Below are 12,097 nucleotides of genomic sequence, written 5' to 3' on the forward strand. Positions count from 1 at the left end.
CTTGATGTCTTGTTTTCTTTGTCCCCCACACTACAACTATTTAGCAGTAGCAGATGGACCGTATAAGCTTGTTATCTTTGTCCCCCACGCTACAACTATTTAGCAGTAGCAGATGGACCGTATAAGCTTGTTATCTTTGTCCCCCACGCTACAACTATTTAGCAGTAGCAGATGGACCGTATAAGCTTGTTATCTTTGTCCCCCACGCTACAACTATTTAGCAGTAGCAGATGGACCGTATAAGCTTGTTATCTTTGTCCCCCACGCTACAACTATTTAGCAGTAGCAGATGGACCGTATAAGCTTGTTATCTTTGTCCCCCACGCTACAACTATTTAGCAGTAGCAGATGGACCGTATAAGCTTGTTATCTTTGCCATCCATCAAAATCACTTTCATACAGCAGTTGAAATCACTTTACAAAATCAATTATAACCAGAAAATGACACAGAATTCAAATGTACAACAGGTGATGGCCTAATAATATACAGTGAAACATAGATCAAAACAAGAAATCAATCGATTCAAATCACTGCACAATTGATGTCAATCAATTAAAAGTAAGTTTATAAAAGTGTCATTTTTAAGATTCTAGGATGAGGATATTCGTTGATCTTTGAACACAAATTGAACTATACAGAACAAAAATATAAATACAACATGCAACAATTTCAACTATTTTCCTCTGTTGCAGTTCATATGAAATCAGTCAATTTAAATAAATTCATTAGGCCATAATCTATGGATTTCACATAACTGGGCAGGGGCGCAGCCATGGGTGGGGTTGGGAGTGCATTGGCCCACCCACTTGGAAGCCAAGTCCACCGTCTGGCTGGGGCTGGCTCCCAAATCTGAATTAGTTTTTCCCCACTAAAGGGCTTCATTACAAACAAATACTCCTCAGTTTCATCATCTGTCCCGGTGGCTGATCAGACGATGTGGAGGCCTTTTATTGTCCCCACCACAAGGTGCACCTGTGTAATGATCATGCTGTCAAATCAGCTTCTTGATAACCTATCCACCTGACAGGTGGGGCATATCTTGGCAAAGGACAACTCTGGCTTGACTTCTTCTTTTGACTCAATGGACTGTTCCATAGATACTGTTTGACAGAGAAAGGGGAAATACTATGCTCACTATTTGACATCGTTTGCCTGGCTACCCAAACTCCTTGCTACGGCCAAACGCTACGCCACAGACATTCGTTTCTTCTCTGCAATGAATCTGGATCTGAGTGCCTCCCCAACGATTTCTTGGAACGCAAACACATTCTAACCGTTCTGATTGGTCCCAGAAACCATGGCATCGTGGCACACAAGGTGATTCACAAATGCTGTTTAGCCTACATTTTATTTAGCTGGATAACCATTCAATTGGACAGTAAATTGCTTGCAGGAACAGAGGCTCCAAGGCGATTTGGGACAGTCACGGACCGGTAAGGGGGACTCTGAACACATTTTAGAATACTGACCACACTTATGTTAGTTTAAATCAAGTTATTTAACACAAGAAACCCAGTGGTTTATTTTTGCACTACATTTCTCAAGTTCTAATCAATTAAAATCATTGTTATAGTTGTAAATATGCTGTGGCCAGTTCATTAGGTACACCACCCCGTTCTGGAAAATGGTTCACTCCTTCAGACGGTTAGTCATGTGGCAGTGGCTTACTATATAAAGCAGGCTGACCGACGTCGAGGTATTCAGATACTGTTCAATTGGGAAAAACTAGTGACCTAAGTGACTTTGAGCTTGGTATGATCGTCAGTGCCAGACACGCCGGGTCCAATGTCTCAGAAACGTCCCTGACTTTATACGTATGACAGTGGCTAGGGTTTACCGAGAATGGTGCGACAACCAAAAAACATTGTGAGTGGCAGTCCTGTGGACGAAAACCGCTCGTTGATGAGCGGTCGAAGGAGAATGGAAAGAAGCGTGCAAGCTAACAGGCGGTCCACGAACAGGTAAATAACGGCGCAGTACAACAGTGGTGTGCAGAATGGCATCCCGGGGTGCACAACTCGTCAGTCCTTGTCACGGATGGGCTATTGCAGCAGACGATCACACCGGGTTCTACTCCGATCAAAAACAAGAAGAAAAAACGCCATCACCAACTGGGCAATTGAGTGGAAAAACGTTACCTGGTCTGATGAATCCCGCTTCCTGTTGAGTCAGGATTTGGAGTAAATGGCGTGAGACCATGGCCACATTCTGCCTGGTGTCAATGGTACAGGCTGGTGGTGTAATGGGGTGGGGAATGTTTTTTCCTGGCAAACTTTAGGTGCCTTGATTAAAAAACATTGCAATGTGTACATGCCCTTAAGAATTCCAGCTGTTCTGGAGGCAAAGGGGGTCCGACCCGGTACTAGATGGGCGTACCTAAAAAAACTGGCCTCCGAGTGTATAGCTAGCTGTATATTATATCTTACAACCTAGTTATTTTAATTAAAAAAATTGGTTACACTTTTATAAATAAACCATTTTAAATCCTTATTTTCATGTCTTTGAATTTGAGTGGTTACATTTCTCCAGCCCCATACGTCAGCAACAGACACAGGGATGGGAAGAAAGCTTTCTAGAGCAATCTTGAGGAGCAGTTCCTCTGTCCAGTGTCTCTGTTCTTTTGCCCATCTTAATATTTTATGTTTATTGGCCAGTCTGAGATAGGGATTTTTCTTTGAAACTCTGCCTAGAAGTCCAGCATCCCGGAGTCGCCTCTTCACTGTTGACGTTGAGACTGGTGTTTTGCGGGTACTATTTAATGAAGCTGCCAGTTGAGGACTTGTGAGGTGTCTGTTTCTCAAACTAGACACTCGAATGTACTTGTCCTCTTGCTCAGTTGTGCACCGGGGCCTCCCACTCTTTCTATTCTGGTTAGGGCCAGTTTGCACTGTTCTGTGAAGGGAGTGGTACACAGCATTGTACAACATCTTCAGTTTCTTGGCAATTTCTCGCATGGAATAGCCTTCATTTCTCAGAACAAGAATAGACTGACGAGTTTCAGAAGAAAGTGCTTTGTTTTTGGCCATTTTGAGCCTGTAATCGAACCAACAAATTCTGATGTTCCAGATACTCAACTAGTCTAAAGAAGGCCAGTTTTATTGCTTCTTTAATCAGGACAACAATTTGCAGCTGTGCTAACATAATTGCAGAAGCAGAGAAAACAGTCCTATGACTTGGGTGACTGGAGTCTCTGACAATTTTATGGGCTTTCCTCTGACTCCGCCTATTATATAGGTCCTGGATGGCAGGAAGCTTGTCCCTAGTGATGTACTGGGCCATTCACACTACCCTCTGTAGCGCCTTACGGTCAGATGCCGAGCAGTTGCCATACCAGGCGGTGATGCAACCGGTCACGATGCTCTCGATGGTGCAGCTGTAGAACTTTTTGAGGATCTGGGGGACCCATGCCAAATCTTTTCAGTCTCCTGAGGCGGAAAAGGTTTTGTCGTGCCCTTTTCAGGACTGTCTTGGTGTGTTTGGACCATGATAGATCGTTGGTGATGTGGAAACCAAGGAACTTGAAACTCTCGACCCGCTCCACTACAGCCCTGCTGACGTTTCCAGTAGTCCACGATCAGCTCCTTTGTATTGCTCACACTGAGGGAGAGATTGTTGTCCTGGCACCACACTGCCAGTTCTCTGACCCCCTCCCTTTCGGCTGTCCTCCCCATCCCTCCCCTAATTGGAGAAGACTAATGGACAACAATACGTAGGCTTTGACTTCCTGCTGATACACACTATATACATTTTATGGACACATTAGTCATCTTGTTTTGTTCTTTTTAGTCCCACCCTTCAGCGCTCCCCTCACCCCTCCCATCTATCTCTGAACACCATCCAGTTTTGATTTCTATTTGCCATATATTTTTAAACTGTGCTGTTTCATAAAAGTTCAGAACTTTTCTATTCTCACAGTTTCTACAGATTGTAACTAAAGCAAACATTTTTGTTCTGAGACTTATTGTATTATATTGATTGATTGAATATGACTTGTTAAATCACCCAGCAGTGGTATTTGCAGAGTTAGCTCCAGGAAAATGTTGCAGTTCTTCAACCATTCCTGAACATGCTTCATCTGGGCAGTACCAAAGAAGTGATCTGATGATTGTCTCTTTGCAGCAAAATCTGCAGAACTGGAATGTTTGTATCCCCCATATACATATTGTCGGAAGTTTACATACACCTTAGCCAAATACATTTCAACAAATTTTTTCACAATTCCTGACATTTAATCCTAGTAAAGATTCCATGTCTTAGGTCAGTTAGGATCACCACTTTATTTTAAGAATGTGAAATGTCAAAAAAGTAGTTGAGAGAATTATTTCTTTCAGTTTTTATTTCTTTCATCACATTCCCAGTGGGTCTGTTTACATACACTCAATTAGTATTTGGTAGCATTGCCTTTAAATTGTTTAACTTGGGTCGCCTTCCACAAGCTTCCCACAATAAGATGGGTGAATTTTGTTGAAATACCAGAGGACATTTCTCCAAAAAGTACAATCTTTGTCCCCATGTGCAGTTGCAAACTGTAGTCTGGCTTTTTTATGGCGGTTTTGGAGCAGTGGCTTCTTCCTTGCTGAGCAGCCTTTCAGGTTATGTCGATATAGGACTCATTGTACTGTGGATATAGATACTTTTGTACCGGTTTCCTTCAGCATCTTCACAAGGTCCTTTGCTGTTGTTCTGGGATTGATTTGAACTTTTCGCACCAAAGTACGTTCATCTCTAGGAGACAAAACGCGTCTACTTCCTGAGCGGTATGATGGCTGCATGGTCCCATGGTGTTTATACTTGCGTACTATTATTTGTACAGATTAACGTAGTACCTTCAGGCGTTTGGAAATTTCTCCCAAGGATCAACCAGGCTTGTGGAGGTCTACAATTGTTTTTCTGAGGTCTTGGCTGATTTCTTTTGATTTTCCCATGATGTCAAGCAAAGAGGCACAGAGTTTGAAGGTAGGCCTTGAAATACATCCACAGGTACACCTCCAATTGACTCAAATGATGTCAATTAGCCTATCAGAAGCTTCTAAAGCCATGACATAATTTTCTGGAATTTTCCAAGCTGTTTATAGGCACAGTCAACTTAGTCTATATGAACTTCTGACCCACTGGAATTGTGATACAGTGAATTATAAGTGAAATAATCTGTCTTAACAATTATTGGAAAAATAACATGTCATGCACAAAGTAGATATCCTAACCGACTTGCCAAAACTATAGTTTGTTAACAAGAAATTTGTGGAGTGGTTGAAAAACGAGTTTTAATGACACCAACCTAAGTGTATGTAAACTTCCAACTTCAACTGTATATATAAACATTACTGGTTGCAAGAATTTGGTATAATTTAAATAGAAAAACTCGTACATTTTGAATCCAGCGTCATATTGTGTATCAGTTCCTAAACCATGTACCATTGCATCGGTACATCAAAAATGTCTACCCAACTACAATATTTTGCTACCTGTATGGCACAGCCGTCAATGTTTGGGTCCTGAAATGAAATTATTTATAATTTTCTTTAACCTGTTTTGGTCTTTAATGCAGGGCTGACTGACAAGTTCCTTACCTTCTTCTCCCTCATCCAATTGCCTCTTCCATTTTTACTGAAATTCTGCAATTAGTTTGTTGTAATTTTGGATAGAGCAGACATTTCAATAGTTTTGTTAGCTGCTTGTGTGACAATTCCACCAGTCCTAAGTATTTACAAATATTATACTGTAAAAAAAAAAATGCAAATCCTGTTTTTTTAAATCCTTTAGTATATTTGAGTTTAACCATAATATTTATTGTACTATTTGCTCTGTCTTTTCTGGTGGATTAAACTGAAATTGCAACCAACTTTCTATGGCTTGTTTCCAACTTTCTATGGCTTGTTTCATCTTCAAATAACCGAATCTGAATGAAGGGGAAAAGGACATTCTTGAACACTGGGGGAGCCCTTAATACTAATCTGCTAGAGAACCAGTTTGGATTTAGGTATAGTTTTTGTATAACTGAAGCCTTTGAGAGGTCTAATACTTTAATATTTAATTATTTTTGCCCTCCGAATTCATATTCATTACAGTGCATTACTGACTTTTTCCACATTTTGTTACGTTACAGCCTTATTGTAAAATGTATATATTTATTTGTATTTATTTTTTATTCCCTCAATCTACACACAATACCCCATAATGACAAGCAAAAACAGGTTTTTAGAAGTAAATAAAAAAATGATATCACCCTTTACTCAGTACTTTGTGAAAGCACCTTTGGCCGTGATTACAGCATTGAGTCTTCTTGGCTATGATGCTACAAGCTTGGCACATCTGTATTTGGGGAGTTTCTTCCATTTTTGTCTGCAAATCCTCTCAAGCTCTGTCAGATTGGATGGGGAGCGCCGCTGTCACGTCTCTCCAGTGTTTCTCATAGTCTGAGAGTCCTTTAGGTGCCTTTTCGGCAAACACTAAGCGGGCTGTCATGTGCCTTTTACTGAAGAGTGGCTTCCGTCTGGCCGCTCTACCATAAAGGACTGATTAGTGGACTGCTGCAGAGATGGTTGTCCTTCTGGTAGGTTCTTTCATCTCCACAGAGGAACTCTGGAGCTCTTTCAGAGTGACCATTGGGTTCTTGGTCACCTCCCTGACCAATGCCCTCCCCCGATTGCTCAGTTTGGCTGGGCGGCCAGCTCTAAGAAGAGTCTTGGTGGTACCAAACTTCTTCCATTTAAGAATGATGGAGGCCACTGCTTTCTTGGGGACCTTCAATGCTGCTGACATTTTTTGATACCCTTCCCCAGATCTGTGCCTCAACACAATCCTGTCTCAGGTGTGTGCCTTTCCAAATCATGTCCAATGAATTCAATTGACCACAGGTGGACTCCAATCAAGTTGTAGCAACATCAAAGATGATCAATGTTTATTTATAATACATTTGTAAAAATGTCAAACCTGTTTTCACTCTGTAATTATGGGGTATTGTGTGTACATTGATGAGGAAAAATGTATTTTATTACATTTTAAAATACGGCTGTAACGTAACAAAATGTGGAAAACGTCAAGGTGTCTTAATACTTTCCAAATGCACTTTCTATCAAATAGGCCTGTTTAATCTTGGCTGACTTGCTGTTCCAAATTAAATGGAATATTTTTTGCTCATATAATTTTTTTAAAAGTTGTTAGGTGTAGGCAGGGCCATAAGCAAATAGGTCAACTGGAAGATTTGACTAAAAAGTTCATCAGGGTGATTTTTCCACAAACAGACAGGTATTTTCCTTCCATGGTAGTAAGATCTATTTTTGCTAACTTTCTATTAACATTTATTGTAGTGAGATCATTTCATTCTTTCGGGATATGCATGATTGGTCAGTATTTGTATTAAACCATTCCCTTCTCTAAACTGAATACTCATTTCCCTAACTCTTATTAATATGAATTTGATCCCCACATGGGTCACATATTCTGAAAATATGTATATCTGTAAATTGATAGTGGTAACACTAAAATCCCCATAACTGTCACATTGGCCCTGTTCGTTAATAATTTGTTTGAAATTACATGTAGTTATGCAGTACACGCTGTATTCTTTTGAAATATATCCAGCAGATGGTGCTATTACTCAAGTGAGCTCTTCGTTATTGTATACATTTTACCCTAAGAGATATTTTGGTCTGGGCCTCAGTGCCCAAAGTATTGGTTTGGTCTGGGTCTTGGCTAGTCTTTGTGGTCTCAGCTCATGATGTGGTCAAGATACCGAACATCACTAGCCCAATTTATACCTGGTGCTCACATGGGGTTGTCGTCTATACTTGGGCATTAAAATGTGTATTTTATCAGTCCACTTTCTCTGTATTGTGGACAGATTTTTTTGATGCCACTCTCTATGCAAATTATTGGACAGATATTGTTTCAAAATAATATGAATGTATTAATTTTAAGACAATGGTGCCACCCGGAAAATGATGTAAATGTTTTTACAGTCCAGATCTGTCTACACTTGTGAGATATCCAGATACAATGTGTGCTCTGCTACCTCTGCAAGGGGTCAAGAAGACCAGATCACCATGTGTTTTTTGATCATCTACACCTGTCTACAAATGTGGGCACAATCAGGATGTGGACAAAATCAGGAGAAAGGACGCATGTTACAGTAGCACCAAATAAATGAGACTGAGTACCATCGCTTGCCCTGGCACCTTGCTTTAAAATGTGGAGGCCGTATTGGCATGCTAATGTTTAGGAAGATGGATACTTTAAGAGGGTTGGTCTGGGTCTTGTCTTTCCACATTTGAACGGATCTTGTCATAGTGTCAATAAGCTGAATCTAGCTCTGGTTGTCAAGAAGTTGGGTCTTGGTCTGGAATGGTTCTGAAGAGGTTGCGTCTGGGTCTCCGGTCTTCACTTCATATCTGTTCCAAACATAATAAACATGCCATTGATTTGTATTCAATGTAAGGTTCCTTGAATTGTTTCCTTTAATTAAGAGGGACCAAAAGATGCAGTAACCGGTCATTTATAAGAATCACACTTCTCAGATTAATATTATACAAATATATGTTTAGTGTTGGAATTTTTAAAAACTTATCACCATCTGAATTCACACTTGTCTCGACTTCTGCGGTCTCCCAAAACTATGTACAAGAATACAAGGTTTATCTGATATTTACAGAGTACTATATAAAGCAGTATTTTACACACACACACTACAGCTGCATTTTTTTTTTGCATTCAGCCCAAGAAATGAAAACACAATCGACCACTAATATACAATCCTGATATACTTAGTTAACATACCTAAGACACGCTGTCATAGTGAGAATAAATGTCTTAAAAAATTGAAACACAGAAATGGCATGTCAAAGGAACTTACATGAAAAAGCTTGAAACAGAAGCATATTTCATAATCAATCATTGTGGTGGAAATAGGAACAGTGCAGCATTGAGGCTCATGTACAAAAAGTTGACCGTCCATTGACTGCAGAGGGTCAAATAATTGATCGTCGTCACTGCAATGATATGGGCCTTGCTCTGGCCCGTTGAACTTCCAATGCCAGGGGTACATTGGAAGTAGTATCTAAAAAGGCAGAGAATATAGCCAGCTATCTCTCGTTGCTTGAGAAAAATAATAGGTAAAAAAAAGAGCACGTTACACTGCATTTCATTACATACCTTAGTCTCACTATCATCATCTTAAAGAACACATCTGAACAATATCACACCATGCACACAGAAACCACACACTCTCCTCTCACCTGATGATAGGCCTATGTACTAAAAATGTATCCAGCCTCATCATCAAGTCTGGATAAGTGGTATCCTAACAGACTATATTTAATCATGAAAAAATGACTGGTAACTAATGATTTTCAATCTTTTCAGAAACACTGAAAAATGCACACAACATGACATGTGTAGTAAGGCCTGTTTGTCTTTGATTTTACTGTAATGTGTATGTGATTTGCTTTGTCTTAAGGACTATTGATGGCTCAAATGAGATCCTAATAAACCATGAAATTGTTGAAAAGTAGCCTATGGCAGCGCTAGACATGGTACTAAGGACAGGACATTTAACAATACTGACTGAGAACTAGTTGCATCCGGATCAGACCAGATCCGGCTCTTAGAGTTTAGATAAGACTCATCTGGATCTGAGTCTTGCTTCGCTTAGCACTGCAGCTTGCGGATGCTGCGCGAGATCCTCTTGAACTCACGCTGGCCCCGCTGCCAGCGCTTGAGCGAGGTGATCACCAGGTGGCCATCCATCTTCTGGCCCATGACCAGGTAGGAGGCGTTGATGTCGTTCATCTCGTCGCACACGCACTGCAGGCCATCCTTGAGCCAGAGCACCGTCTTGCGCAGGTCGCGCTCAGTCACGCCGCTCAGCTTGTAGATGGTCTTGCTCTTGGTCTCGGGCACGATCTTGGTGTCGCCGTTCATGTAGGAGATCTCCTTTACCTTGATCTTCAGGGCTACGCAAAGCAGCCAGGGGTGAAAGGAAGAGGTGGAGGTTAAGGTTTGGATTTGTTGGACTTGAACGCGAGTGCTAATAAGCCGACTGTATTTAGTTAGAATTCAGGAATAGGACTTACCGAAGTCATTTTTGCACAGGTTGTCAACTATTTCATTGTCGTTTTCCTCCTTTTCCTTGCAGGCGTCACACACTCTGGGCACTACAGGAGAAACGAGAGCAGATGTATTATACTCCCACTGTAAATTCAAAAGGTGTTCTATCGACTGTCACATAATGCAGCATATTACAGTTTAAATAGTAAAGCTATTCAATGCATTCTTTCTCACATTCCACTGTTGAGAGTGATCTCAGGAGTAACCTGTGGCGTTTACACATCCCCTTACTAAGGGAACAACCCAGTAAAAACAGGTCCTGCCCAAAGGAGATTCCACAAGACTCCCCACTATTAACCTGATGTTCAGGCTTATGAAAATCCAGGGGGGAATGGAGCTCCAGGAACATGGCTATTACTTTTTATTAAATGACTCCGTTACATTACCGCATTGGATCTCATTAGGCTCCTACATCAAATGTATCATTGGCCGTTTCCCGTTTAAAGTAGTGTCATGTTATTGTAGGCTAAGACATATTTTGCCTTGACTTTATCAGTATATTTTTGGGGGTGAATGCCAACAGAATGCAGCTGTAGTGTGTGTGTGTGTGTGTGCGTGTGCGCGTTTGTGTGTGTAAAATATTGCTTTATATAGTACTATGTAAATATCAGATAAACCTTGTACTTTTTGTTATGTTTCCATAATAAAGCCGTGTATTTTCTTTTCAGAACTGGAAATTAAACAGGTTTTACAAAAAATAATCGATTTTGAGGTTTATTCTGTGAAGATTTTAAGTGTCTAGCCGGATAATGCAAATACCTTACCTTCTTTGGTGACTGGCATGAAATGATCGATGCCCGCTGGAGGGATACACAGGTCATTGTCGGGCGGGAAGCGCTCGCAGTCAAGCATATCTGGCCACGGGAACCCGAACGCGGACATCACCGGTGCGCAACCGTGTTTGACGCTCTCACACAACGACCTGCACGGCTGGATAGGCTCGTCCATATCGTCCAGACACACCGGTGCAAAGAGAGAGCAAAGAAACTTCCTCGTGTCGGGGTGACACTGCTTCTGGACCAGTGGAATCCACGAAGAGGCTTGCTGCAAAACCTCGTTCATTGTCTCGTGCCCGAGAAGGTTCGGGAGGCGCATCTCGGTGTATTCGATGTCATGGCACAGGAGAAGATTGGCCGGGATGGGTTTGCAGTTATTCTTTTTGTAGAATAACTCGGGTTGACCGAAATTGTATAATCCGTGGATTGCCATGCACGCAGGTAATGTTATCGCCCATATTATGGACAGAATGTTGTAATTCATAGTTGTTAGCTAAATAGTTTTTTAAAAATCGAAACGGCGAGCTGCAATGCCTTCATCCAGGTGTTCTTCAGCATCAGTAGAGGACCACTGACAATGTTCTGAATATGTAGTAGTTTAACATGGGGTGTTCTTGTGGGCATGTTTGGGAGGAGTCAAGGGCGCGAAGTAATCTCATCCATTGGTCCAGTTTCACTCCTCGGTGTCAGGTAAACATTCGACTGGCAGTGCACTGGGATATTTTCTAATGTACAATGTTCTTCATTTCTTATATTAGCAAAATATACTCTACATGGTAAGTTATTTCACTACCAAGCACACCTATTTGCAATTGAAGCCAGCAGAATGGGAGAAATACCTCACACACGCTACAAAACCATGTCTTGCACTTTTCTTTACTAGGTAGAGCTATATCACTTAAATTTAGGCTTTCCAGTCTCCTATGCTTTTTTGAGTAAGCTGCCAGAAACAATAGTAATACATTTACTAATTAAAACCCATAAGCTACAGCTTGTCTTTAGGGAGTAAATATGGAGTTAGGAGAGCTATATTGAAAGTGCTACAATTCAATTCATCCATGTGTTAATTTATCATCATTACCAGGGTTTAAACCTTCTGGCCCATTCCTCAGGTTTATACACCACATGGTGAAATATAGTCCAGTGAGAGAACCAGAGCCTGGCGCATTGGACCCAGGGGTGAAACTTCATCTCCCCCTTGGCTGCAGCTCTAGCC

At 41.1% G+C, this 12,097-nt stretch overlaps 1 protein-coding gene across 1 annotated transcript; it reads right to left on the minus strand.

Annotated features, from left to right (window-relative positions):
- Window positions 1–8,439: 8,439 nt before the first annotated feature.
- Window positions 8,440–11,466, minus strand: LOC109900338 (secreted frizzled-related protein 2). Its single transcript, XM_020496028.2, has 3 exons — window positions 10,870–11,466; window positions 10,072–10,152; window positions 8,440–9,951 (listed from the first exon to the last, which is right to left on the minus strand). The coding sequence occupies exons 1-3, from the start codon at window positions 11,363–11,365 to the stop codon at window positions 9,647–9,649; spliced, it is 882 nt and encodes a 293-aa protein (XP_020351617.1). The 5' UTR covers window positions 11,366–11,466; the 3' UTR covers window positions 8,440–9,646.
- Between the last annotated feature and the right edge of the window lie 631 nt (window positions 11,467–12,097).

This window comes from Oncorhynchus kisutch, linkage group LG12, assembly GCF_002021735.2.
Source record: "Oncorhynchus kisutch isolate 150728-3 linkage group LG12, Okis_V2, whole genome shotgun sequence".
In the NCBI taxonomy this organism is placed as follows: domain Eukaryota; kingdom Metazoa; phylum Chordata; class Actinopteri; order Salmoniformes; family Salmonidae; genus Oncorhynchus; species Oncorhynchus kisutch.